Below are 26,507 nucleotides of genomic sequence, written 5' to 3'. Positions count from 1 at the left end.
GAGTGCGAAACCTTTCGAAAGGACCCTTTTTTGAACCAGTTTCAACCATCTGTGACGTTACTCAAGATTTCTTACTTCGAAAACGAAGACGGTTTAGAATTGAAGTGTATCGACTAAACAAATGCAAGACAATGCTGCCTCCATAAACGAGTTTACAGCACTGGTAGCCTGTTACCAGTAGAAATACAACATGTACAGCCGAACTTATCTGGTGTATGATTTTAAAAGTATTATTTTATTCACTCTGGAGTACATTTTTAAAAGACATATACAAACATAGTTTATACACTTTTGCATAGCTTGACAGCTTGATGAGTGTTGAAGTGACTATGATCAGATGGAATACCCCATGCCCCTGTGAAGGGCCACGCCAGGGGAGGGTTGTTGCAGTATTATCTAAGTATCCTAAACTACATTCTAAGCTACTTTAAAACTGCATCAGAACCCCCAAACTACCTGGTTATTGGGATTGATCTTCGATTGAACCACGCTGTGTCTGCTCAATTAAAGGGGCATGTCCCTACACTGTGTACTTATCATGATTATGGTCTAGGAACTTTGTTTAATCAAGAAGTTGAAATTAACGTTATGATTTTAAACTAATCTCACCATGCATGCATAAGATTGCAAAAGATTGCCTGGCGCCTTTGATAGAGCACATACAGTGTCGTGTTCATAAAGTATCGTGTTCATAATGGTAGAGTATGGTTGAGCACCGCTAGAACTACAGTATGTCGCACTGCCCAGCAAACATTCTCGGCAAGGTCAGGCCAACACCATCAAATTATTGATACAATTGCTATAATGAAATCGAATTCACATTGTATGAATGTGCAATACAAGACTGAAGTATAATACGCGAAAACTAACTACATTTTTTGGAAATTTTCTAAGCATTCATTCTGTACATTTGTAAAAATCATCGACACAGTCAAGTGTGAGTTGCCAATCATATCTGTCGTTAAAACTTATCCTGGCATTAACTCATTAAATACAAACAAGATGTAGTGACATTTATAGTGGAAGACACAGAGATTGTGATTTAAATCGTTGAGCATTAAGTAGTAACATGTTTGATGCATCAGACATAAATTCACAATACTAGTTCATAATTTTATCATTATGCTTGTTAACTGTGAATACATCCTTAACAAAGTCTTTGGACTGTTTACCAGTATCCTCAAATGACGTACAGATCAAGCTCAACATCCAAGTGAGTGTCGGGTAAATGACGATCCTTGTGCTTGATGGGCCTTCCAAGGATATCAACTTGATAGAAACCGCGCTTAATGGCTTCTTTTAGTACGACAGAAAAGACATCATGCTCGTCGGCCTTCAGTTTGAAAATACCACCCTCGTTCTTTGCAACTATTGCATATTTGAGCTTATACTTCAGCATCTTAATAGCTGGGGTAAGACGCATGAGAGACATATCCTTCTTCAGATCTTGTTCGTATAACACCAAGGTGACAGGACCAGTAGCGTTGCTCTGTTGCGTTTTTTGACCTTGGTTATTTTCATCGCCTGTTTTCTGCTTCTTGTGATGGCGGTGACGGTGGTGATGTCTTGGCTTAGTTGGGGTCTCCTGAAATCAACAACACAGGGTACTGGTCAGGAGGGAAAAACTACTTCGCATTTCAGATATTAGGCTTCTTCTACACTCAGCGACTCCAAGCAAGCTGATGGATTACCACCCAATGCTTCAGCCACATCAGCCTAAGTTTGCTTCGTTACACCAGCTATGCTTAAGGGTACAAACGAAACTACAGATGCCATACATGTAGCGTGGTGCTGGCTGTCAACGCAGGTGTTCCATTATTGTCAACTGATGTGAGAGAAAACACAATTTCAAGTGCAACGTTGGCTGTCATTTTGAAAGACTTCCCTTACCGTGTTATTGTTGTCATCTTCTGGACGTTTCTTAAAGCCTTCAAGGAAGTCCTCAACTTCATCCTTGTTCCATTCCCTCGTGTCTCGCTTGCTCCTCAGACGCCGCGTCGGGTAGTAGTCATAGTTGGAGTTACCATTTGGATTGAAGTTTCCATTTCCGTAGTTACCATTACCGGTCCCGCCAAACTCCTGACCGGCTGAACCTTGCTGGCCATTACCATTTTGGCCATTACCGTTTTTGCATCCGTAGCATCCCTCACCCTCTGTAAGACCAGTACTGCCTTGGTTAGCAACGTGTGGATATTGCTGGTTTCTGTCAAAGTTAGTGTTTGGTTGGATTTGTCCAGTCACTCGCGGGTTGATAGTTGTGACACAGTGCCTGTGAATGACACAACAATGGAGTTAGAAATATTCATACACTACATGTCAAGTCAAACTAGGACTAACCTCACATACCCTGAAGAAGTAAATCCTATCTATTTCTTTCCTTGATGGGCAGATAACAAGTACCTGACCTAGTGTTGAATTCATGGAAGCTTCTCGGTTCCAAAGAGTGATTCTGCCCAGACCTATACAGCGACCGTTGTTGTGAAGCGCTTTGATACAGATGCTGATCAGTGAAAAGCCCTATTTAAAGCCATTATCATCATTGTCTTTACTCATATGACAGGTCATAACTGTTTGCAATATCATGGAGCCTGAATATAGAACACTAAAAAGCAATCAAGAACAATCTAGGTAGTGCCTCTTTGAGTGTGTTCCAGAAAAATAAAGTAAGCTTACCCTTGTCCAACTGGCTGGTATCCATTGGGGCAGCCACATCCAAATCCACCTCCCTGTCCCTGTCCCTGGCCGGCACATCCAAAGTTACATTGGTTCTGTAGACAACTGTCTCTTCCTCCTCCTCCTCCTAATTGTTGTTGTCCGTCTGGAGGAGAAAAAAAAGAATCATGCACTCGTCGTTGGTAATCAGGTGCAGAGCACCATAGGTCTAGCAGGGATAAGATTAGAACTTCAATTACATAGGTTTTGAGTGTGAAATGAATGTTCGGTGGTCCTGCAGCATACACTCAAAGTTGCCAGGCTCCCAAGGTTTTTTCTTCAGCACTAGGATTAGCAAGTTAGCCATGCAATGCGCAAACCAACTCGAGCAGGGGAAACCCAATGGAAACCACTAGACGTACATGTAGCTCAATGGCAAGCGATTGTGTCACGTCATGCTTTGGATATATCAAGTCTTTCTTTTAGTTTGGCAAGATGATACATACATTGTCCGACTCCACTTGGACCACATGACTGTGAGAGAGGGTTGAAATTGGCTCCATTGTTACAGAAGCACCGATAACTACCAATGGTGTTGATGCATGTACCACCTCCACAGATATTGGGGGTAGAGCACTCGTTTTGATCTGGAAAAGATAAAAACATGAAGTGAAATGGTTGAAACATTGACTATACATGTAGCACTGGGGACCTTTTTGTCAAGTTACAACTGCCAGCCCCAAGTGCCAGCTCTGCATGTGCCGTATTAGCAATCAATCAACTAATGTCAACAATATTGGGACTTGGATACCAGTTACTGAAAGAGGAAGTGACCCACCGAATCCCCCAAGGGATATAGTTACTCATGTTATAAAGGAGGTCGATTTGAGTGCCACCAAAAAAGAAAACGAGGTGAAGTGACAACATGGTAACCAAATATGTCTTTTGGGATTCCTGAATAAGGAGAACTTAAAGAACATGTACATTCCTCAACTTACCCAAGCACTGATTCCAATAGAGATGCTGGATGAAGCCTGGTGGACACTGGCACTTGAACCCGCCGTGAAGGTTCTGGCAACCATATTCACAACGCTGCTGGCCACTGCACTCATTATTATCTAGAAGTAAAGCAGAGATAATCAAATGCAGTAACACATAATTTGCGTATTTTTGTTTTTTATCACAATTTTGTACAGGTCTCTTTAGGATTTGTACTTTAAAGATTTGTCAAGTTTGAAGGGGCAGCCTTCTTAAAACTTCACTGCCACTCTCTCACTTGTCTCTCCTTGATTAGTTGATGATGCTAATCTCACTGATATGCTGCAGACCGGACACAGTGGCATAACATTATGCTTGCACCACTGAGCGAGCCCGAGGCTACATTCAAACGATGGAAAAGAACACCAGAAAGCATTCCTACCAACACATCTTGTTCCAGTTTCATCAGGTACGAAACCTCGTTTGCAGGTACACTTGAATCCTCCTGGAGTGTTCTGGCAGGTTCCACTTGGCTGGCACAGGTTCGGGTCCTCGGCACACTCGTCCTTATCTACAATCAAGATTCGACATTTTCCTATTATAGTCTGGCTAAATGACCAAAGTTGTGGGCAATTTTTGTCAGTTACAATCACACAATCTTACATAAAATCTTCTTTTTCTTCATACATATACGGTCGGGATAAAACTGACTCATGTTTTACAGGTGTGAGACTGGGGCAGCACTATATACAGTCACAAATGTACTAATACAAAAAAGAAAATTTAGCCAAGCAAAAGTGAACTTTAATACTGTCAATACTTGCCAGCACATCTTCCATTAAGTTCTCCAACAATGAATCCCTCTTGGCAGGAACATTTGAATGAACCAGGTGTGTTGATACATTCTTGTGGACAGTTGTGGGTTTTGAACTGACATTCGTCAATATCTGTGGGAAATAGACACTTGTTAAAGAAACTGTAAACTGTTAGGTCGTCCCAAAGTATAATCTAGTCTTGTGCAAAACCGCTATCTTTTGGTAAATGTATTCTGGTAACATTACTGAGTTCAACTGAGCACCTTTTGCCAGAATGATATGAGAAACACTATACCATACCTCTACATGTTCTTCCATCTGTGTTCAATGCATAACCTTGAGGACATCTACAAACAAAGCTTCCCTGGGTGTTCTGACAAGTCTTTTCACACGTGTTGATTGAGGCAGTGCACTCGTCGACATCTAAAAACAAAAAAGCAATGACATTTTTAAGTCTAGTCCAAATTCAAGTGATATCAGATTTAGACTGTTGGCCTTCACACCCAGACATGTTCACAATTTGCATCAGAGGGTAGGAAAATGCTATAGGTGCCTTTTAGGATCAATTTGATGACAGAAAATAGACATAATTTTCATGATAGCCTGAAAAGTGTATGCAACAGCTCTTTTTATATGTTCTTTCATGTACCAATTCTCTCGACCTCATCACTGGGGAGATGGGGTACACATTTTGTTTTAGCCCGGGCCCAAGGGAAGGAAACAGTTCTCTTTCTCCACAGGGTACCTACCAATACAGGCTGTTCCGTCTCTGTCGGGTTGGTAACCGGCATCACAGATACATCTATAGGATCCCATCGTGTTAAGGCATCGGCCGTTTCTACAAGCAGTCGAGTCCAGAGCACACTCATCAATATCTAGAAGGGAAAATATATGTAATCACTGGGCAACAATAGGTCGGATGAGCAACTCAGTTGTGATGTTACGTTGGCATGACTGCAGCGCCCCCCAACAAACATCAAATGGATAAGGTCTGTCCAGTGATCAGGAATTAAGGCCAAATAAAGAAAAGTTAGTTATCATTCCTCCTCGCAGCAGTTTTGCAGTTATTTGAATGAAAAAACTCGCTCCCACGAAAAACTGTCCTTACCTTGACCATCTGGAGTAAACCCAGGTCCATGCATGCATAGTGTCTTGTACACAGCTGGAGGGAAAAAAAGGGCAAACAGTATAAACAATTGTAGACGAGAACAATTTGTTGAGAGCAAAATGTGCGATCAGAACCAAATTTGCCTGAGCCAATGTCGCTGAAGACCTCCGCCAAAGACCAACAATATGAACCGGCAATGTGTAACGGCAGATAAACCGTGGATAGGATGGACACAGAAAGCAAATAGAAAAGAATCGCTCTTCTCATTGATGGCTGGTCAAATGGTATTCAAATGGTGGTGTTGTCTCAAACATGTACTTACCTGTACCTCTTCTTGGACATTGCTCACAACCTGGACCCCATGCCTGACCCATGCTACAGCAACACATAGCTTTCGTCTTGAGTTCGAGGTTGTCTCCACGGCTGACACAGCGGCCACCATAGGATGTCATGTAGCAGAAACCTTGGCGATTATCTAAATACAGCGAAGTTATATTTTAGAACGTGAACATCAAACTGAAGAGTTAAGATGCAAAAGGCACTAAATCCACTTCTAGTCTTATCAAGTAAACACAACTTTTCAGCTAAGGTCCTAATGGTGACATCTAACATCTTATTACATAAACTTGATGGGATCTAGCAAGGTTTGCAATGAAACACTTTGGTATTTAGACCCAGGGTACTTCTCTCTATCGCTTTCTCTAATACCATGTCTTAACCGGAAAACTAGCACCGCTACCTTTACTCAGAGGATCTTGAAGTGAGTTAAGATCAAAACAACAGTACTCAATGCTCGAAAACTGCTCTTTTTTTCAAAATAGTGCATAACTCACCAATGCAAACTTTCCCATCATTAGAGACTTCATAGCCTGCAAAGCAGTCACAGCGATAGGTGCCTTCTGTGTTTCGACAACGCCCATTTCCACAGATATTCCGATCAGCAGCGCACTCATCGATATCTACAAAAGATATAAGATTGAAGAACTGCAATTATCTTAAAGTCAATATGCACAGTCGAAACTTGTTATGAAAGATTTGCTTATAACCTGCTTATAACGTTTTTATCCCCTGAAATTGAAAAGTTGTGTTCATCAAATATATCAGTTTCTATCTTCAGATGAAAATTGACAGTTTACCTCTGCAGTTATCGCCTTGTCCGATCTTTTCATATCCTTCGGGGCAAATACACATGTGCATACCAACGAGATTCTTGCAGGCATACTTGCAGTCGTTAGCACCAATGGCACACTCATCAACATCTGGAAAGACAGAATGATGAAATCTGATAGAAACTGCTAGTTTTTTTTAGCATTTGCTATTTAAAGATTTCAACAATAAACGTGTAAAGATCTGGGGCTATTTTGAAACAGTTACGAACATGTTAAGCAGTACCTAAAACCTATGTGCTCTGTTCAGAATGAATAACAATTTTTACCCACCCTGGCAATGAAGACCATCTGGGGCAACCTTGTATCCAGGTGGACAAACACATCTGTAAGCACCGGGGATGTTCTTGCAGCGGAAGGCACATTGGATCGCTGACTCATCACATTCGTTCACATCTGGAAAACAAAACGAACATGTGACAATAAATGTCACGGTATTCATCATCTTGACTTATTCCAAGTAGCCTTAAATCATACAATAATCAAAGCACAAGTACATAACTTCTCTGTGATCAAGTCACACTCACCTTCACAAACCCGATTTCGGCCAGGAAGAAAACCATCGCTGCACTTGCATTCGAATGATCCAGGGGTGTTAGTACAAGTACCATTACCACACGGATTCCTCCGCGCACATTCATCATCATCTGTCGCAAAGAGAGGGGTACATCAGAAGGAGTTTTTTAAACAAACAATTGCAGGGCTGTTATGGAAGTCAGAGGGAATACATGTACAGCACCTGCGTTTGTGGTCCAAACAGATATCTTTTTTCGCTGACGGCAACGTGATTGGGAAAGATTTTGAATTGTCAGACAACCAACATGAATCAGATAATGCAGGGGACTGCAGCTGACTACACGAGTGACCATTCTCACTCACTCTCACTGTGTTTATTTGAATATTTACCTATGCACCTGTTTCCTGATGGAAGTAGGGTGTAACCTGGTCCACACTCACACCTGTAAGAGCCATCGGTGTTGATACAGTATCCATTGTTACAGATCGTCGGGTACAAGGCACACTCATCCAAATCTGAAACACGATTCAAGAATTTATTTGTAGAATTTTTACAACATAACAGTTGCTCTCCATTTAGCTGATATAATTCTGACAACAATGGCAACCAAAGTTAATTTCTAAGAGGCAATGACTTACCATCCATCATTCCTTCACCCATGATGAAACCGAAACCATCTGGGCAGAGGACAGCAAAGCTCCCTACAAAACAAAAATATTTAAAGATCATTCAGAGATAACATCAACAGGGAATAGCAAGAAACCTATCCAATATACAAGGTAGATAAAAAAGGTTTTGCCTCAACGTCATCCCCAGGACTGAAAATGAACCACAACCAAGGAATACAAAGACGAATGGAAAAGACAGCGCTATTTCTTGACAACGTCAAGATTTTTAATTCAAAACCTACCTTCATTGGGCTCGGGGCAGATCTCGCATGCTCCCTCGTTCCAGGACCAGGCAGCTCCACGACTACAACAACACTCAGCTTTGTTAGATTTGATGGCACGCTCCTCAGTACACTGACCCTTTTTAAAAGTCATGAAGCAGGTTCCTTGGCGAGTATCTGAAAATCAAAAGATATTCATGTCAGTCAGCATTCTCTTCAAAACATTCAATTTTATGCATCATGATGAATAGCAAAACTTGCAAATAAACTTACATTTGTGGAAGATTAATCGATCAGGTACATGTAATATGCACCAAGCCTACTTTTCCAAGAGGAGGTCACAAATAAGCTATAGTATTTACATACCCAAACACATCTTCTTGTCAGTGGATAGAACGAAGCCAACATCGCAGAAACATTGGAAGCTTCCAGGACTGTTGATGCATCGGCCGCCATGGCACATGTGGATGTCGTCACACTCGTTCACATCTGTACAACAAAAGTTTATATCAATCAAACAAATTTCTTCTGTTTTTTTCCGCAATTTTCCACTATTAACCACTATATCACCCGTTGCTCCTTAATACAAGCACAAATATTTTGAGGCCAAGTTGAGACACCATATAGTCAAAAAAATACATTCCATCAAAAAAGAACAACAAAGCTGATTTTGAGTGGTGAACTACTTTGAGTTCCCAAAGTGACAATTCCTCTTCTGACTTACCAACACAAGTCGTCTCATCATCAGAAAGCTGGTAACCTGGATCACAGATACATCTGAATCCACCAGGGAAATTCTGGCAGCGAGCATTGTCACAGACATCCCTGCGTTCGACACACTCGTCAACATCTAAGGGGAAAGAAAACACTGTGATAAGTAAACTGGCAACTACTAAGGAACTCTCGTCTTATAGAGCAAGAAACCTATATCAAGATTGATGTCATATTTCAATCCTAAATCAGGTCATGAAGAGATAAATAGCAAAAGTGTGACAACACCGTCAATCTTGGTGACAAGTACAATGTAGTGATTTGATGAGCTATTTATGTCATTGTAAGCCTAGCACGAAGTTCTCAGCCACACCCCCAGCCACGGCAAGCATCACCCAGCCCTTGCCACATTGACAATCACAAACCTTTGCATACCTTGCAATAAAACATTAAAAATGTATTTTACCTTCGCACTGTCTCCTGTCAAGAGATAAACGGAAGCCTCCTTGGCACTCGCAAACGTAGCTTCCCGGGGTGTTCTTGCACCGTCCAAGGTTGCAGAGACCACCAGGTGTGGTTCTACATTCGTCGACGTCTGCAAGGAGAATGGTTGAGAAAAGTTAATCACTAATATATCAATGTTGACAAAAAGGTCCATCAGCATCAGCCTTAACCAGTTCCGCATGTGATGGTGTCCTGTTTAGAAGATGACCAAAGTTGACATTTTTTCCTGGTTAATGCATGCATCACCTTGTCAGGCCTTCAACATAGTAGATGAGCAAGTAATAGAACAAAATCCTTGACTCACCAATGCAGTCTCCATTCTGCGAGGTCTGGTAACCAGTGTAGCAGTTACACCTGAAAGAGCCCTCAGTGTTAACACATGAGCCATTCCTACAGAGACCTGGCTGCACTAAGCATTCGTTGATGTCTGCAAAATAAAATGGGATGCTCTATAAGTTTCACCTGAAACAGCCTGCACATTTACAAATGAAAGAGCCTTCGGTGGTACAGAGACCAAGCAATAAAAGAAGGAAACATTTTCAAACTTTTTGTCCGTCTATTGAAGTCAGGTGGTCCCAAGATGACCGCTCTAAACTAAGAAAATTTGATGAGCATTTCATGTTTACAGTTTTTTCCGTAAAATTCTGAATGCACTGTCAAACCCAAACTCTAAACGCACAAGCATTTCGACTCTAATGCAATAACCATTTATAACACTAATTATAACCAAAAATGTCACCCTTAACAGCACCTACCTAAGCAGGCATCCTGGTTGAGTGAGCTTCTAAATCCCTTCTTGCAGACACAACGGTAGCTACCAATCAGGTTGAGGCACTCGCCATTCTGACAGAACCTGTCATCCGAGCACTCATCAATATCTAAAAGAAGCAGAACCCAATAAAAACACAATGTAAGAAATTACATTACAGTCAGTGGAACCCTGGTCGGCGACCACCCCTGTACCGCAACCGACCCGCTATGACGACCAAGAATTGCCGGTCCTGAATGGTTTTCTCTCTAATTACCATTACCTGAATCAGAAAGATGAATCAAAAGTATCAAATCACTGTATCAAAAATGCAAATTCTACAACAATCCCAACGTCATTCTTACTCACCTATACAAGATCTCTGGTTGCTTGAAACCTGGAATCCAATAGGACAACTGCACCTATAGCTTCCCTTGGTGTTCTCACACGTAGCATCACCAACACATGGGTTCTGTCCACTCTGGCATTCATCAATGTCTGGAAAAAAGGATAAATAGAGATGGAGCCGCCTGTTTGGTTTTGAGACTGTACAAAAATCGTAGTCCTCCTTTCCTGTAAAAGAACCACTGTACAGTTGGTATCACACTCTACCTAAGTCCACATGTTCTGGGCAGCTCAAGATATGCTCACTTACCTTCACAGACAGTTCCCTCTGCATTCAATTCCATCCCTTTCGGGCACTGACACCTAAAGCTTCCTAATGTGTTAACACAGACACCGTTCTCGCAGAGTTCGGGAATTTTCGAACATTCATCAAGATCTGAAAAGAAATTGGATGATTTTTTCACAGACAAAGTCATTTGATACAGTGGTGGCTTCTAAAAGGCCAACTTTCTGGATCAGTCTCAATGTGCACAGAATCAAACTCATGCAGCACAATATTTCAGCTAAAAGTCCAGCTTGAGGGGCAAAATGATGATGATCCACGCAAATTCGGAGCAATTTTTCAAAAGTGTAACTGAAGATAGGGTGTCAGAGAAGTATAATTACCTGCTGGCTTTCCTGAGTTTGGGTCAATGATTGTGCCCGGTGAGACACCACCACACTGCTTCTCATAATCAGCTGAAAGAGGAATTATTGACATAGTACTGCAAATGGCTATATTTTTGCGAGTTTCTTATTTTCAGTCAGTTCCAGTTTCCTCTGAAAATATCATGCTGAACTTGCATCAAACCTGAACATTTCTTACCAACCATGAAACACAAACTTGTTTCAGTATAGATACTTTAAGATGCGGTACTGAAATAACAAATGGAACCTCCTTCTTACCAGTTCCTGATAGAGGGCAAAGCTCGCAGGCGGAACCCCAAGCTTTTCCCAGCGAGCAACAACAGACCATCTTGGTGGTATCGGTTGACAGGAGGCCATCACATTTGTTTCTTCGGGAAGGAGATGTCAATTCGGCCACCTGAGAATAGCATGCGCCTTTACGCATGTCTGAAAAAACAAAAAATATAAACATGAACATAAAGGACTACTCTTTACTGAAGTCCTCCTTCCTTCCTTCCTTCGAGACCTTGCTTCATGTAAACAGTTTCCCAGACTATTTTTGTCTATGGCACACAGAACCGCATTTGCATTTGTCTTTACCCTTTTGTTGCAGATGTTTTGCATACATTTGTCACGTCCCCGTGACATACATTTGTATAAAGACTCTAATTGCCTGTAAAACTAAAGAAAGCCGAGCAAAGTTAGCCCGACATTCACTCCTTCAGTGCACCATAGACAGATTCTCATAGTGCATCAGCTGAATGCATTATGGTATTGTGCATTGGTTAGCTACTTTGACAACAAAGATGTTGTCAACCGGCGGCGACCCTTTGTTTTTAAAAAGTGTGTACATCTTACCCATGCAACTGTCTCCACCTGGCATGAGCTTGGTATTGTCTGGACAGACACAACTGTAGCTTCCTCTGTTGTTAATGCAGGTACCACCAGCTCCACAGATATCCGGGTTGACTAAACATTCATCAATATCTGCATAAATCGGTACAAAGTAGGAAAGTCAGTTCATGGATCAAACATTTCAAAGCTACATCTAAAATCAATGAGAACTTTAGTGAGATGGTTGGACACGATGCAGCACGTTATTGTTAGACGTTGACACATCAAGGAAGTTGCGAACCGAACACAATGATACAACACGCTTGCACCGCTACAAGACATGATGATGCTCATGGAGAGAGAGACATCCAAATCTTACAACAACGGTAACAATACGATATAATCTGATGACCATTCTAAGGCTTTAGCAACACAAAGAGAACGATTGGTGGAAGACGAGTTTACAATTTCTATCGAACAACCATCAAGTTTCGAGTGTCGTGTCCATTTCTTCATCAAATTATTTACCTTCACATGCATAAGTTGCCGTATCAAGGCTGTAACCAGGTGGGCAAATACAGGTGAAACTTCCGAAACTGTTCCTACAAGTTCCACCGGCGCAGAGGTTAGGGAACTCCGCACACTCATCAATATCTGGAAAAAGACGTTATCTCTAGCTCAAACATTCCATCGAAATATACATTTTTGTGATTCAAAGACAGCATTTATTAACTACAAGAAGATTTGTTCAGGCTTATTGCACATGTTGACTGAACAAGGTCATTCTGGTACGGGCAGTTATGGAAGATCCGGTAGAATCAGTACTAGCACTCAGTTTTTAAAACAACAAGTTTTGGTTTCAATACCTTCAAGAATGATGGTCAGTGTGTTTGGTTGGAAGCCTGGTCCTCCCGGGCAAAGATAGTCATACTCGGCTGAAAATGAATACAAGCAATAAATTTAATTTGTCAGAGCGTCATGACATGATTCATCACTACAACTTATTCTATAAAAGGTCAGCTTGACGACAACTTTTGAAGATCAAACTCTGTGTGAGAAAAGCAAGGATGAGCAAGAATTGCTAGAACTTGAACATTGTGTATTACCTGTGCCATTCCTTGGACAGAGTTCACAGAAACCGTTTGTCTCGCCCCACGATAAACCAATGGTACAGCAGCAGACATCCTGGCCGACATTTGGAGCGAGATCACGGCTGCAAACACCCTGGACTCCACCGAATGGATAGTCACTGTAACAGTAACCTTGTCGGGGATCTAAAAAGGAAGGATACTATTGGCATTGAAATCGTGACCAACTTGAATATTTTCACGGCAATAATTCGAAAAACACAAAAATCGTTTAATACTAGCAAGGATGGATAACTTAACTGAGCATGTAAAAACATGGCCAAGGAGACCAGATAATTAATATCATTCACTCACCCACACATCCTGTACCAGCTGGAGTCAGCTCATAGTTGGGTGGGCACTGACAGATGTACGTCCCTTGTCGGTTGACACATTCCCCGTACTGGCAGTTGTCGGGGTTCTTACACTCGTCAACATCCGTGCAGTTTCCGCCAGTTGAGTCGAGTTCGTAACCTCGGTTGCAGATGCATCTGAACATTCCAAAGACATTTTCACATCGGCCGTTTACGCAGAGGTTCTCAAAGGTGCTGCATTCATCAATATCTAGACAGAAACAAAGCCCGAAAAGTATTAAGCCTAACATGTCTAACGCGTGAAAATGTGTTCAAGAATAATACTCCAAAACTTCATTCTCTGGTATGTCTGTAACTTGAATTTGATAATTTCTAATTGTTTAAATACCTTCTCAATATAAATGTCAACAGTACGGGTATGTGTAGACTTGTGCAATGTATGAATACTATACATGCCAAGTTTCAAAGGTACGAAAGCCAAATGTTCTTACCAACACAGGTCTTCTCATCGTCCTTTGGAGCGAAGCCCATGTCACATTCGCATCTGTAGCTGCCTGGGTAGTTGAGGCACTGGCCGTTGTCGCAAAGGTTCGGGTTCACTGAGCACTCATCAACATCTGAAGAGAAAAAATTAGAAAATAAGAAAAATTCAGAAAGATTTGTCAATTCCAGGGAATAAGGTTCATATACAACAGTTTTTTATGTTGAAGCACAACATAACAGCTCTTGTGGAAGGCTCGAAATGTGGCATTTAAACTTACCAAGGCAATCAAAACCATCTCCAACAAAGCCGTCGTCACAGACACAACGGAAGCTTCCAGGGGTGTTGGTACACTTTGCCTGGTCATCACATTGGCCGTTGGCGTTGATACATTCATTGACGTCTGCAACAGAGGAATTTATAAATAGCTTCAATGCGGATATTGAAATCAATTTCCTCCGGTGAAACTAACTGACACTACATCACAATCTGTAATATTGGATAAAACATCTTTACTCAAAAGATTTCCCTTCCAAAGAGAGTGCATTTTATCATTTTTCAGCGAACTTATTATTCAATGTATTCCTGAAGCCAGAAAAATCCTTACAGCCGTTGACAAAAGAGAACATTTGGTGATGACCACTTTCGAAAAAAGCCCAAAACATCTGACTCATTTACTTACCAATGCAGAGGAATCCATCTCCCCTGAAACCATCTTTACATTGGCACTTGTAAGAGCCTTCAGTATTTCTGCAGTCAGCATTCTTGTCACAGGCAGCCTTGCTGTTAGAACACTCGTCATCATCTGCAAATAGGACAAGAAACATGTTACTTTTTCCATACTTTTTCCAAACCACGTTGCCCGTTTCTGCCACAAACAGCACACAACAGACATATCAACTTGGGTTGTGTCAATATCATGCCTATTCCCACAAGGGCCGAAATAGGGTGGAGACAAATCTACATACCTAGACAACCAATACCCTTAGCAGGTTGAACAGCATAGCCGCGGTCACAGTCACAGATGTATGAACCCATGGTGTTCTTACAAAGACCATTCTTGCACATCTTGTCTGGCCCACTGCACTCATCAAGATCTGAAATAGAAAAGGACATTTTTGAAAAAATATTGAGAAGAGAACAGCCGTAAGCTCATTTAGTTCATTGTTGGCTCTTTGGACAATATTTGGGCGTAGAAAAAGACCAAGCAACTAGAAGGAAACCTATGCTGTCACAACATCAGTCAACAAAGAGTTGACAATTTCAAAGAAAGACTAAGTTAAATGGTTGGGCCAAACTTTGTCATGATCTTAACTGGTGATTTTTTAAAACTTGCCACCTTATTCAGTAACACTGAAAGGGCCTAATAGGACATATCTTACCTGTACAACCCTTTCCATCTTGTGTGATGCTCATGCCTGCCTTGCAGACACACCTGTACGATCCCTGAAGGTTCACACAATCACCCGTGTTGCAAATATCACCTACCTCAACACATTCATTTATATCTGCAAGATTACAGAATAGAATTTGAGACAATTTGCCACTAAATATCATCATATTACAAATCAACTGATTTCAAAATCTACCCAAATGACCATAACATCATGATATTATGAATACGAGTGTAAATGTCATCATGAAAAAGTTATAATTTCTACTATTACATAGATCTATGATTTTTTGTCAGAAATCATGGCCTCAGAAAGCAAAGAAGTATACAAGGCTAACAATACGTATTTTTGGTAAAAGTCATGCAGCTTACTAATTGCTTCAAGCATGGTTGAGTTCCCTGCACGGTCTCGTCACAGCAAAAAAACTGCCCAACCAACAGCTGTCATGGTTGGCATCTCTGATGTAGTACCTACCTGTACAACTCTTCCCATCTTGTCCCATCCTGAAACCCTGCTGACAAGTACAGAGGTAGGACCCGGGGGTATTCTGGCAGAGATTATCGCATCGCCCATTGTAGCTAGCGCATTCATCGATGTCCACACATGATGTCCGAGGTGGGGAAGGTTTGTAGCCATTGTCGCAGAAACATTGGTAACCGCCCATGTAGTTCTCACAGCGACCATTGGAGCAGATACCACTCTCGATAGAACACTCATCAATGTCTAGAATAACAAACAAACTTGTAAAGGTAACAGTGTATGTTTATCAGAATTAGTAAAATTAATTAGAATTAGAAAAAGTAACGTTGCACGATAATGTATCGCCACATCGTACGTAATATTGCCATTTATTTCATAACGATAATTCCCAATAAAAATGTGGCAATATCACGTACAATCTTCCATGACGTGGCGAAACAAAATCGTTTGACGTCAGTGGAGTTATAAATCTGAGGCAAATCCCATCTGTAGGGGTATGATTGATTGATTGCCCTACCTTTACAGCCACGGCCATCCTGGGTCATCTCATGTCCGTCGGGGCAGATACAGCTGAAGCTTCCAATAGTGTTCACACAGGTTCCACCCCGGCACAGCGTACGGTCTCGTGCACACTCATTGATGTCTGCAGAAAGAAGACAAGAAAAATCTGACAAGCCAAGTGTCATGAACAATTAAAATTTCTCTAAACATTCACTCTAAATTTCTCTTTAAAAACTATTTCCCAGTTACCCTTAAGGAGGTATGCCATTCATGTTCATTGAGTGGCAAGTGGATAACCAAGGAGCTACATGTTTGAAGCTCGCCACCTGGGTGAATTGAGAAGCGGTACTGGCACCCTCAATGCAAACTGATACAGAATAGAATGTAAAGATATCCTACTTACCCATGCAAGTTTGCATCATCATGGTGCTTTCAAAACCAGTCTGGCACTCACATCGGAATCTGCCAGGGGTGTTTCGGCAGGTTCCATTACCACACACACCAAAGGAAATCCGACATTCATCAATATCTGAAAAACAAAATGGAGTTGACATACGTCACTATCGATGGTTGCTTGTTCTAACATCTTACATCACCTCAGGGGTAAATCTAGCAGAGTGTTTATGCGAAAAATCCGCTCCATGAAATTTGTTCTGTCTTATTAATGGCTCACCCCGTTCATGTGCAATTGAACCTCCTATACCTTCCCTCTATCAAGGACAACCTCACGAAGGACACTAGTTTTGGTCCCAAATTGGTTGTTACTATCTAATTTGACCTCTCTATTCATCAGGACACCTCTCTATTCAGGACAGCACTTGTCAGTCTCGAATGTCTTTAACAGAGTGGTTCCAGTGAAAATTGATTTCGAGCTGAAAGAGCTACCTTACTAAGAAGTGAAAGGAGGCCATGTTAAAGTCTGACCCGATTAGTACTCACCTAGACAGGATTTCCCCGCCTCATCAATGGCATACCCTTGGTTGCAAAGACACTCAAAGCTGCCTAGAGTGTTCTTACAGCGGCCATTTTCACATAGTGATGGAAAGTAAACACACTCATTAATGTCAGTGAGTCTGTCGGTCATACCATTGTCGACGGGTTGGTCGGGGCCCTTGCCTGATCCGCCATTGCACAGCTTTTTGTACTCGTCTGGAATAAAGACATTACATTAAAAACACATTGGAAGTGTCTGCATGAAAACTGCTGTATGATATTTTTGCAAACCTAACTTTTTAGGACAATTGCTTACTTTATAATCTTAAGGAAACAACACAACTGCCAACACTCACCAGATCCAGTAGATGGGCATGGTTCACATGGCTCTCCCCATGCCTGTCCAACAGAGCAGCAGCACACCTGCTTCATGTAGCGGCCACCAAAATCATTTGCACACTGTCCACGCACGTAATTGCTGTAACAGTTACTAACTCGGAAATCTGAAATTATATTGAATATTCCTCAATGAAACAATAAATCTTCATGAGCATCAATGAAAAATAGCCAGTTGATAGTGCCATGCATAATATGCCTTGCCTACTCCAAATTACAGAGCTTTAGTGGCCATCGGCAAATCACTTGAAGACGACAGAATGGCGGCTCAGTTGAAAATCGTCTAAATTCTTTTGTTTCTGACTTACCAACACATGTCTTGCCATCAGCGCCGACTCTGAAACCGGTCGGACAATCACATCTGAAAGATCCCTGGGTGTTAACACATCGACCACCTTCACACATGCCCTCCATCATCACACACTCATTGATGTCTAAAAAGAAAGAGTCGTATTTTAAAGGGGGGCTAGAGACTGTAGCAAGGTAGGTCAGATTTAGTCAAGCGATATGTTTTTTCGGAAAACAGTTTACAAGACATAAGCCAAGAGTAACAGGAAAACCTGTGATCAACATACCAACACAACTGGAACCATCATGCTTGAATCCTTTAGGACAATCGCTTGCTGAAAATGAACACGACAGATGAATAAACAGACAAGTGATGAAATCAGTCTCATTTGAAAAGATACATGCAGTGGTGAGTTACTTGGATTGCAATACACACATGAATCTATGGACCATTTATACATTGTAATTGTTACCCTTCAAATGCAGAAGTCTGTCTTAAAACTCTTCATTAAGTTTGTTTGTTGTAAAAGGGGCTACAGACAAGGAGACCGTTAGTACTGGGTACATCTACCTTAAATTCAATCAGCTGGCATCAAGTTTGTTTGTTGTAAAAGGGGCTACAGACAAGGAGACCGTTAGTACATCTACCTTAAATTCAATCAGCTGGCATCAAACCAACTGCACGGTCACATCGGAATGAACACCCAATGATTCTCGAAACCTTCACCTCCCATTGGTGCCTTATAGCCACCAGGTCACCAGGATCGCATCTTCATAAAGAAAAGCATTACCTGCAGGGCATTCCTCACAAGGACTTCCCCATGCTTTTCCCAATGTAGCACAACAGTCCTCCTTGGTCATGCGGTCGCCCACCTTTTCTTCACAACGTCCACTAAACTTGCCCCAACAAGCAGCCTTCCGTGAATCTGGTAATGGAAAAAAATAACGACAGTGATGAAAAAATCATTTGCCTGATACACGTTCTTGATGAATAGGATACCATTACTGTAAATGGCTATATTTTCACATTTTTTATTTGTGCGACTTTAGTAGTGGAAGATGAAGCTTTGACAGGAAATAGCTTTTACCACTGCGCCATACTGTTGGCACACCCTGTACGATCTGCACGCCTTTGAAATTGTTGATGATTATAGATGGGCCCAAATCATCTTTATACATTGACAACACTGCCAGCTGATTATCAAAAGTTTGCTTACCAACGCATATTTTCCTAACAGGGTCAAACGTCGTCCCAGGAACAGAACAATCGCAGCGATAACTTCCCTCATTATTCAAGCAGTTGCCTCCCTGGCAAAGACGATCGTTTTCTGCACACTCATCAACATCTACAGCAAGATACAAGACAAAGGTTAAGAAATGCTGCAGTAAACATCTGATAACTTAAACACGAAAAGCAGTGCATTCCTCGGTGTTGGGGGATTTTGACATCACATCACGTTTGGGGATGACGTGACATGATATTTAACAGATACATCCCCCCCCCCTCCCCAGTTTGCCATGTTATCTTTATAATTGAAATCCTGGGCTGGCACGAGTGTAGTTAAGTGTTCTTGAGTAGAGGGAACTGCAGATCTACAACCAAAAGCATACACAAACAGATTCATCTGAGCTGTCTTCTATAGAAAGTTTGTAAACTTAACTGTTCGAGCCTAGTGGCATAAACTTGAGACACACCTCCTTTAAGTGTCATTAAAGGACCAGGCAATCAAAATCAGCTAAGGTCATAATCAAGTGGTTTTACCTTCGCAAGATTTAGTTTCATCATTAAAAGTGAATCCAGTCGGACAGGCACACTTGAATGATCCAGGGACATTGCGGCAGGTTCCAAACTGGCAGAGATTCCTGTTCAAGAGGCATTCATCCACATCTAGGATAAAATAGAAATTGTTTATCATCATTTTCCTCGTCATTTAAAGAAGTGCATATGGAAACTAAACCCTCTTGCACAGGTGATTGCCATCACCAAAATGGTCTCTATTACATATTTTCAACCAAAAGTACAAAACAAGTGAAAATGTGATATATTTAATTGTATTTGCAAGAAAGTCATCTAACAACTTCTTCAAGGGAGGTTGTCGAGACATTGCAAAATCACACTTATATGCCTGTGTTTCTAACTTACCAACACATCGCTTAGTTGCAGGTTCATAAGTATAACCTTCATCGCATTTGCATCGATAGGAGCCCTGCAGGTTCTCACAGACACCATTCTTGCAGATAGTGGGGTAGATCAAACACTCATTGATATCTGAAAGATAAAACAATGGCTTTCAGCAAAAGTTTCAGATTACATCTACTCAAAAACAAGAATGGAAGAACTTCATCTGCCAGGGATCAAAAAATATTTCTGACCATGTCAATGCCATGGGTATACAACTGCTCACGTTCATTAGAACTTCGACAGCTAGCACTTTACACTTACCATCACCGTTTCCATCCATGCCATCACCATAGGTACACAACTTATCATAATCATCAGAACCTTGGCTTGGGCAGAGCTTGCACTGTGGATCACCCCAGCCTAGCCCCTTGGCAGAGCTCATCTCCAAAGAGCAGCAGCATGTGGAACGTGTGATGAGCAGCCTGGATGGATTCTTGCATTGTCCTGCATTGTCAATGTCCATGAAGCAATATCCTTTCCTGGTGTCTGAAAAGATGTATCAAAGAAACTTTATAGTCCAAGCTTTTCTCATAAAGGGTGACTATAAGCATTGCCAGGTGCCAGTTGGCAGGGCTGTAGTTACAGGGTACACCTTTAAAACAAACAGACCAACAGTTAAAACAGATATCAGTTTTGGGACATCTAATGGAGAAATCAAATTGAGGTTGTGAATGAGTGAAATACTAGAGTCGCAACATGCTTCATCAAATATATGTCATACCTTTACAAGAGCGTCCACTTGCAGAAAGAGTAAATCCAGCAAAACATTCACATCTGAAACTCCCAGGTGTGTTAATGCAGTTACCATTTGGACAGAGTTTGTTATCATTGGTGACACACTCGTCAACATCTGTAGGAAAAAAGAAAAATTTAGCCATCTATCTCCAGTCCTAGTATCACTTGTTTATCAGTAACCTCTTCCTATGTTAATAGAATTGACTTGAGAGGGACACATGGCCCGCACTTCTCAGAATTTCATGCTAACAGATTGCAGAGTTTCCTTAAGTTTTCTTCATCGATTCAAAAGTGAAGAGAACTCTTTCTCAAACTGTGCAACTGTGCCCTTTTCCTGGCAAGAAATTGCCATGTTCTAACAGCAACAAAGTTGCCTTATTCTACCTGAGTGCGTGACTGAGGATTTATATTCCTTAACCTTTGAAGGGTTTTCACTGATCTTACCAACACAGGATTTTTCATCTGGAGTTGACTTGAATCCAACGTTGCAGAGACATTTATAAGCCCCATCTTCATTGATACAACGACCATTTTCACACATCCCGGTTTCAGTGCACTCATTTTTATCTGCAACAAAATTTTGAGCACTCCAGTCTTATGCATCTTAACAAATCAAAAAGCAAAGCTTAACAAAATGAGACAAACACTACTTTTATTTCCGTTCATATGATAGAAAATAATATACACAGTAAGGGCCCTAGGTCCTGTCAGATTCAGCACAAAATATATTCCTCGTACAAGCGTGAATCATTTCGACGTACTAGGAGATGTGAGAGACCCCTATTGGCGACTCCGTGTAACTTTATCTTGCCTGCCTAGCTGCTGCCTATATTGTCCCTTTAAGCCGGAAGTTACAGGTCCTTAATTCGGCATTGGGTGATTATGACTAAAAAGCCTGAATTCTGGCTAGCCTGAAGACTCTCATGCCTTCGATACATACCAACACAGAATGTTCTGTCCGGAGAGAGCTCGTAACCAGCATTGCAGCGACACGTGTATGTTCCAAGGGCATTCAGGCAGATACCGTTGCGACAAACACCACTGATTTCACTGCACTCGTCAATGTCTGGAGTAATCAAATGAAGTATATTATATTAGATGCATGCCCTCAATCTCCATGCTTTTTCCTCCAAGACCAACCGATTTTTGACCCTAAACACCTTGCAATTAATTAACGATCTCTATTCCTTACCCTATAAGACAGTCTCACAGACTTAGTAGCAGCGCCAACAGGTACGGCGGCGAAATACATAACTAAACGAAATCAGCATGCCCAAAATGAAACACGTGTTGGGCTCTTGTTTCAGCCTCACCTCTTTAGGTCGTTGCTGTATTTTGAATCTACATGCCTTTTAATTCAGAATAAACCAGTTAAAATCATTATTTTTTCTTAATTTATCAGGTTTTACAGAGAATTTGTCTCAATATACAAAATAGCAATTTTGAAAAACGTGGTTGCAGTTTTCACAGATTAGTTGATTACGGGTTGAACCGCAACACTCTCTTGATTGCCGAAGACAAGATTGCCACTTTAGTTTGAGAGCGAGGGTGAGGTAACGAGACCGTACAGAACAACATGGACCCAATCAGGCCAAGTGAGGAGATGCCATTCAACTCAACCAAAAGGCTAGGCCTAGACTGTCGATCCTGGTAGGCTCCATCCTGGCACCACTGGAGTAGTTTTCAATATACTCCGCCTCTCGATATTATGAGGTAGGAGTACAAATACCTGAATATCAGGATGGGTAGGCTTCCCATGCCAGCCCAGACTCATCACTTACCAAGGCAGACCTCCATGTCAACAGATGACCGGAATCCAGGATTGCACCTACATTTATAGGAGCCATCCAAGTTGATGCAGTTACCATTAGGACACTTGTCAGATTCCTGGCATTCATTTTTATCTGCCGAACGAGAAGCAAGTTAGGCGATATAGCAACATAGAAAAAGCTTTGTGAGGATAGTGCCTGCCATGGTGCTGAAATAAAGCATGCTGGGCAAGGCATTCATTGACATGTGCTCAATATTGCTTGAGAGATGGTCTGGTGGCAAAATCACCAATCATATAAAATGCATAAGCAAGAAGTTAAAAGAAGCGTTTGGAGGAGTACAATATGCGACTGAGAAATTAATGCTGATAGCGAGGCAACTCTTTTTATCTTATGAAATTATGGCAAAGTATTTAAAGGTGAGAGTGCAATGAAATTAGTTTTAGACTGAGGCGTGGCTCAAAACAAAGTCTTTACAATGACGAAGTGTATTATAGAAAAGCGGGAAAAGCAATACGTCTTTTAAGAAGGCATAAGGTGTTTTAAATTTGAGATTCAATGTCAATGTCGTCCCTTTAGAACACAATGTTCCCTCTAACTGGGAATAGCGCAGGCCGGGTATTCTTGGGTTGAAACATACTCCTTGCGCAGTGAGAGATGTGTGAGTCAGTTCCTTCATTACCCTGAAGATGGCGGTTGTGTTGTTTCAATGTTGAAGCCTCCAGAGAACTGATACGCGGCAGGAGGAGGGAGAATTTTGGGCTGGAAAAGTGACGTAGATATACGTCGGACGCGCACGGTGTTTTTAAAGAGGCGACATTGACGCTTATTCACAATAAATATTGTTGAGGAACTGCAAAGTGCAAAATGCATGTGAGCAAACAGATTCGTTTTTGGTAACATTGAATGTACATTTTAAGCGATATATACCGGCCGTACCAAAGAAGCTAAATCAAAGCAAAATTCAGTGTGGTGTTGAGCATGAAAACGTTTTGTCAGGGGTTTCACTTACCTGTACAGTAGCGCTTGTCGGTTGAGAGGGCGAAACCAGAGTTACAGTCACAACTGTAACTTCCAGGATTATTGTAGCAACGACCGTTCTCACGACAGTAGCCGTATTCTCGACATTCATCGATATCTAGGAGCAATAATGATAAAATATTGAATATTTGGACGAGATGGATGTTTCTCATTCAATGAGAAAGAAGATGCTCATCCGGATATACGCCAATAAGGACGGAATATTTCCTATGTAGATCGTGCCCATGGATACTGGGCGATTTGTCAATAATCTGATTTCGAGCAATATAACCAAAAAGTTCGTGTTGACGCCAGTTTTTGGACATGGCATGTGACGAATTGTCTGTTAGGCCTACGGTTGCCGCCATTCCATTCAAGTGAAGTGTTGCATTTGATTTCAAAGATCCTGTGTCGTGCTGGAAGCCATTTTTTAATGACAAACATGATTTTATGCCCTCCCTTCAACTCGTTGGTATGTTCGACCACTTACCAACACACTGTCCCTGTCTGTTCAGCCTGAAGCCCTTATCACAAATACATCTGTATGATCCCGGGGTACTCTTGCATCTCCCATTGGGGCAGAGGTTGGGGTAAAGAGAGCAGTGACCAGTGTCATCTATCAAAATAAAAACCTTTAGAAATGCAAATGTTCACTAAAAATTGATGCCGGCGTAATAGTTATAAGTATCCTAGAATTGAGTATGCGAGGGACATGCCATGTATAAAAGGAGCATATTGGGCTCAGGTGTTTTGCCCTCCGGTCCAGATGTGGTGAGCTCCGGTGGTGACCATTCGAACTATGATCGTGCACATCCAATCGCAACCCCATCGCAACATCATGGTGAAATCCCCGCTAAGGGGTGATATGAATAAAGACTAGCAAATGTTTTTACTCCAATTTTCTACAGAAAGGTCTTGTGTACGTAAAAGCTTAGATAAAAGCATTTGCTAGGCTTTATTCATAACGCCCAATGTTTCTGTCTGTTCTTTTGCCTACTGCCAGGCAGACGGACGGTATGACATGCCGCATGAGCATAAAAGCCATTCGTTAAGCAAAGATGTGACTGCGTAATCTGGTACACAACTGCGAACTTGCTATCATTCGGAAACAACAAATGTTTGTCTCATTCCTTCTTGGCGACCGAGAGAGACCTTCAGTTATCGCTTCTCAACTTGAAGGACTTCGTGTTTGACCGAAACTTGACATGCACATTGTCTTTATTTTGGCCAAACACAGGTGTTACGAGTGCAATACTGACCTGACCAAGCCTGCGACACAGTCATAGATGGACCAGTCAGTCTCCGGCGAAAACTCCTTTTAGGCTTACATGTATCTCACCTGAGTTTACACTTAATAAGCCGTTACAGAAAGTATGACTGTGATCGAGTGGTATAGCAAGTTCGTCCCCAAAGACACTCCAGCACTACTCAAAAAGAACTCGGAGCAATGTGTACCAAATTATAGTCAGTCGGCGCAAAAGCAACTAGAAAGCTAACCGTCCCCTCTGTCTGGCTTCTCTGTAGGCTTCTCAGTCGGCGTCTCAGTAGTGGCGTTATCGCCACCACTTCCACCTTCGTCAGGTTTACCTCCATTGTCAGGCCGGGTAAAGTTCTCCCCTCCGGTCAACGGATCACTCCCTGGGCACACTCGGTAGTAAGCAGCTGAAAGATACGGAGAGAACGTTTTAGGAAGGGTTGTGACCACTATATCACCAAATCATCAAATGGCTTAGTCGTATGCACCTCCCTTCACAGTCATAAATGCCGAGAGTAAGGCTCTAAAGTCAGGGAAGTCAGAGAGTTAGCAACATTGTATCCACCACGGCAAAAATATCTGGGTCCTGCGATTCGTAGCAGCGCAACATCGGCCATGCCGTCTGCTGCTGGCCATGGCCCACTCTCCAATCCGTCATGCATTACTCTCGGCTGACGGCCACCAGTATCTCAGAGGGTGCATTCGCCATGATCGAATAGGGATCGATAGTCTCAATCGCAGGATGCAGGACTATCGCCCAATCTTATCCTTTGCACGGTCTTTAGTGTTACTTACGCGTGTTTTTAGTTGGGCAGGATTCACATATCCTACTTTCTCCCCACCCAGACATACTGTAGGTACAGCAGCAGTCAACTTGGGTGAGTGGGATACCAATAGGGTCACGGCAACCGGTCGTGCGAAAACATGTCGCCTTCCTGTTGTCTGAAAAAAGTACGCATGGTTAGTTGACAAATCGCAAATCCTGGGCCAGTCGCCTTTTTTAAAACGAGTCTGGGGCAAAAATAACGTATTTTGAGTAAGGAGCATCATCTTTGAGTCATGAAACAATTCATCAATATTTAAACTAATGGGCTGGGTGATCCTTTCAGAAGGCAAAATTTACTGAAACTAACTCCAAATGACCCATCTTCCCGATTTGCCTGTTTCTAATAAGAGCACCGGGGATGCGGAATATGACACTTTTGCAGATTGGATTACGTCGAAAGCCTTGAATTGTGAGATGTTTTCTGTGTTTACTTACTGATACACTTCTTTTTGTCATCACTGGCGAGGAATCCCGCGTTACAGACACAGTAGTAGCCTTTGTCATCATTCAGACATCGGCCGTTCTTGCAAGCATCAGCGCCAGCATCAGCGCACGTCTCGCCTCCTAAAAATACCAAGGGTGTTTTAAAGTTTTTGACTAGAGCCTCCTTGATGATACAAATATCGGACGGTGCGACGAACCATTTCTGTGGTCACATTTTGTACAAGTACAAATTATTTTTTTCACTAGTTTTTTTTTCTGCTCAAAATGAAGCAACATCATCAGTCCAAAAACTTTTTTGACTTTGAAAATTCTTTCAAATAAATTATATCTATTTGAATCAAATTTATATTTATTTGAAAGACTCTGATGTAGGTTAAGAAAAATAGTGTGGACATACTGTACAGGCGTGATATTGATACAAAAAATTAA

The 26,507-nt window shown here is 41.7% G+C and overlaps 1 protein-coding gene across 4 annotated transcripts in view; it reads right to left on the bottom strand.

Moving 5' to 3' along the window:
- Positions 1 to 214: 214 nt before the first annotated feature.
- LOC135483169 (fibrillin-2-like) overlaps positions 215 to 26,507 on the bottom strand; it is a 38,022-nt gene continuing 11,729 nt past the window's right edge. For 3 of the 4 annotated variants that reach the window (XM_064763791.1, XM_064763792.1, XM_064763795.1), the window contains 58 exons: positions 26,070 to 26,198; positions 25,604 to 25,750; positions 25,141 to 25,215; positions 24,044 to 24,169; positions 23,546 to 23,671; positions 22,546 to 22,668; positions 21,705 to 21,830; positions 21,209 to 21,331; positions 20,751 to 20,879; positions 20,291 to 20,515; positions 19,991 to 20,116; positions 19,610 to 19,735; positions 19,065 to 19,193; positions 18,639 to 18,773; positions 18,135 to 18,182; positions 17,868 to 17,993; positions 17,520 to 17,666; positions 17,170 to 17,379; positions 16,634 to 16,759; positions 16,247 to 16,372; positions 15,724 to 15,972; positions 15,238 to 15,363; positions 14,824 to 14,952; positions 14,538 to 14,660; positions 14,136 to 14,258; positions 13,866 to 13,991; positions 13,376 to 13,624; positions 13,040 to 13,207; positions 12,800 to 12,868; positions 12,462 to 12,587; positions 11,958 to 12,086; positions 11,379 to 11,546; positions 11,100 to 11,171; positions 10,744 to 10,869; positions 10,458 to 10,586; positions 10,096 to 10,218; positions 9,645 to 9,767; positions 9,303 to 9,431; positions 8,850 to 8,975; positions 8,492 to 8,614; positions 8,147 to 8,302; positions 7,875 to 7,937; positions 7,626 to 7,751; positions 7,247 to 7,366; positions 6,993 to 7,115; positions 6,690 to 6,812; positions 6,387 to 6,512; positions 5,876 to 6,028; positions 5,554 to 5,607; positions 5,195 to 5,320; positions 4,746 to 4,868; positions 4,455 to 4,577; positions 4,073 to 4,201; positions 3,651 to 3,770; positions 3,159 to 3,299; positions 2,674 to 2,818; positions 1,891 to 2,269; positions 215 to 1,585 (listed from right to left, as the gene is read on the bottom strand). In XM_064763791.1, the coding sequence (XP_064619861.1) occupies positions 1,181 to 1,585; positions 1,891 to 2,269; positions 2,674 to 2,818; positions 3,159 to 3,299; positions 3,651 to 3,770; positions 4,073 to 4,201; positions 4,455 to 4,577; positions 4,746 to 4,868; positions 5,195 to 5,320; positions 5,554 to 5,607; positions 5,876 to 6,028; positions 6,387 to 6,512; positions 6,690 to 6,812; positions 6,993 to 7,115; positions 7,247 to 7,366; positions 7,626 to 7,751; positions 7,875 to 7,937; positions 8,147 to 8,302; positions 8,492 to 8,614; positions 8,850 to 8,975; positions 9,303 to 9,431; positions 9,645 to 9,767; positions 10,096 to 10,218; positions 10,458 to 10,586; positions 10,744 to 10,869; positions 11,100 to 11,171; positions 11,379 to 11,546; positions 11,958 to 12,086; positions 12,462 to 12,587; positions 12,800 to 12,868; positions 13,040 to 13,207; positions 13,376 to 13,624; positions 13,866 to 13,991; positions 14,136 to 14,258; positions 14,538 to 14,660; positions 14,824 to 14,952; positions 15,238 to 15,363; positions 15,724 to 15,972; positions 16,247 to 16,372; positions 16,634 to 16,759; positions 17,170 to 17,379; positions 17,520 to 17,666; positions 17,868 to 17,993; positions 18,135 to 18,182; positions 18,639 to 18,773; positions 19,065 to 19,193; positions 19,610 to 19,735; positions 19,991 to 20,116; positions 20,291 to 20,515; positions 20,751 to 20,879; positions 21,209 to 21,331; positions 21,705 to 21,830; positions 22,546 to 22,668; positions 23,546 to 23,671; positions 24,044 to 24,169; positions 25,141 to 25,215; positions 25,604 to 25,750; positions 26,070 to 26,198 (8,099 nt within the window). In that variant the 3' untranslated portion in view covers positions 215 to 1,180. The remainder of the gene's footprint in view (positions 1,586 to 1,890; positions 2,270 to 2,673; positions 2,819 to 3,158; positions 3,300 to 3,650; positions 3,771 to 4,072; positions 4,202 to 4,454; positions 4,578 to 4,745; positions 4,869 to 5,194; positions 5,321 to 5,553; positions 5,608 to 5,875; positions 6,029 to 6,386; positions 6,513 to 6,689; positions 6,813 to 6,992; positions 7,116 to 7,246; positions 7,367 to 7,625; positions 7,752 to 7,874; positions 7,938 to 8,146; positions 8,303 to 8,491; positions 8,615 to 8,849; positions 8,976 to 9,302; positions 9,432 to 9,644; positions 9,768 to 10,095; positions 10,219 to 10,457; positions 10,587 to 10,743; positions 10,870 to 11,099; positions 11,172 to 11,378; positions 11,547 to 11,957; positions 12,087 to 12,461; positions 12,588 to 12,799; positions 12,869 to 13,039; positions 13,208 to 13,375; positions 13,625 to 13,865; positions 13,992 to 14,135; positions 14,259 to 14,537; positions 14,661 to 14,823; positions 14,953 to 15,237; positions 15,364 to 15,723; positions 15,973 to 16,246; positions 16,373 to 16,633; positions 16,760 to 17,169; positions 17,380 to 17,519; positions 17,667 to 17,867; positions 17,994 to 18,134; positions 18,183 to 18,638; positions 18,774 to 19,064; positions 19,194 to 19,609; positions 19,736 to 19,990; positions 20,117 to 20,290; positions 20,516 to 20,750; positions 20,880 to 21,208; positions 21,332 to 21,704; positions 21,831 to 22,545; positions 22,669 to 23,545; positions 23,672 to 24,043; positions 24,170 to 25,140; positions 25,216 to 25,603; positions 25,751 to 26,069; positions 26,199 to 26,507) is intronic. The other variant, XM_064763793.1, reaches the window with a different exon arrangement.

The sequence above is a fragment of the Lineus longissimus genome, chromosome 2 (genome assembly GCF_910592395.1).
Source record: "Lineus longissimus chromosome 2, tnLinLong1.2, whole genome shotgun sequence".
In the NCBI taxonomy this organism is placed as follows: Eukaryota; Metazoa; Nemertea; class Pilidiophora; order Heteronemertea; family Lineidae; genus Lineus; species Lineus longissimus.
Note: the sequence above shows the minus strand (reverse complement) of the source record. Positions and strands in the feature narration are given on the sequence as shown.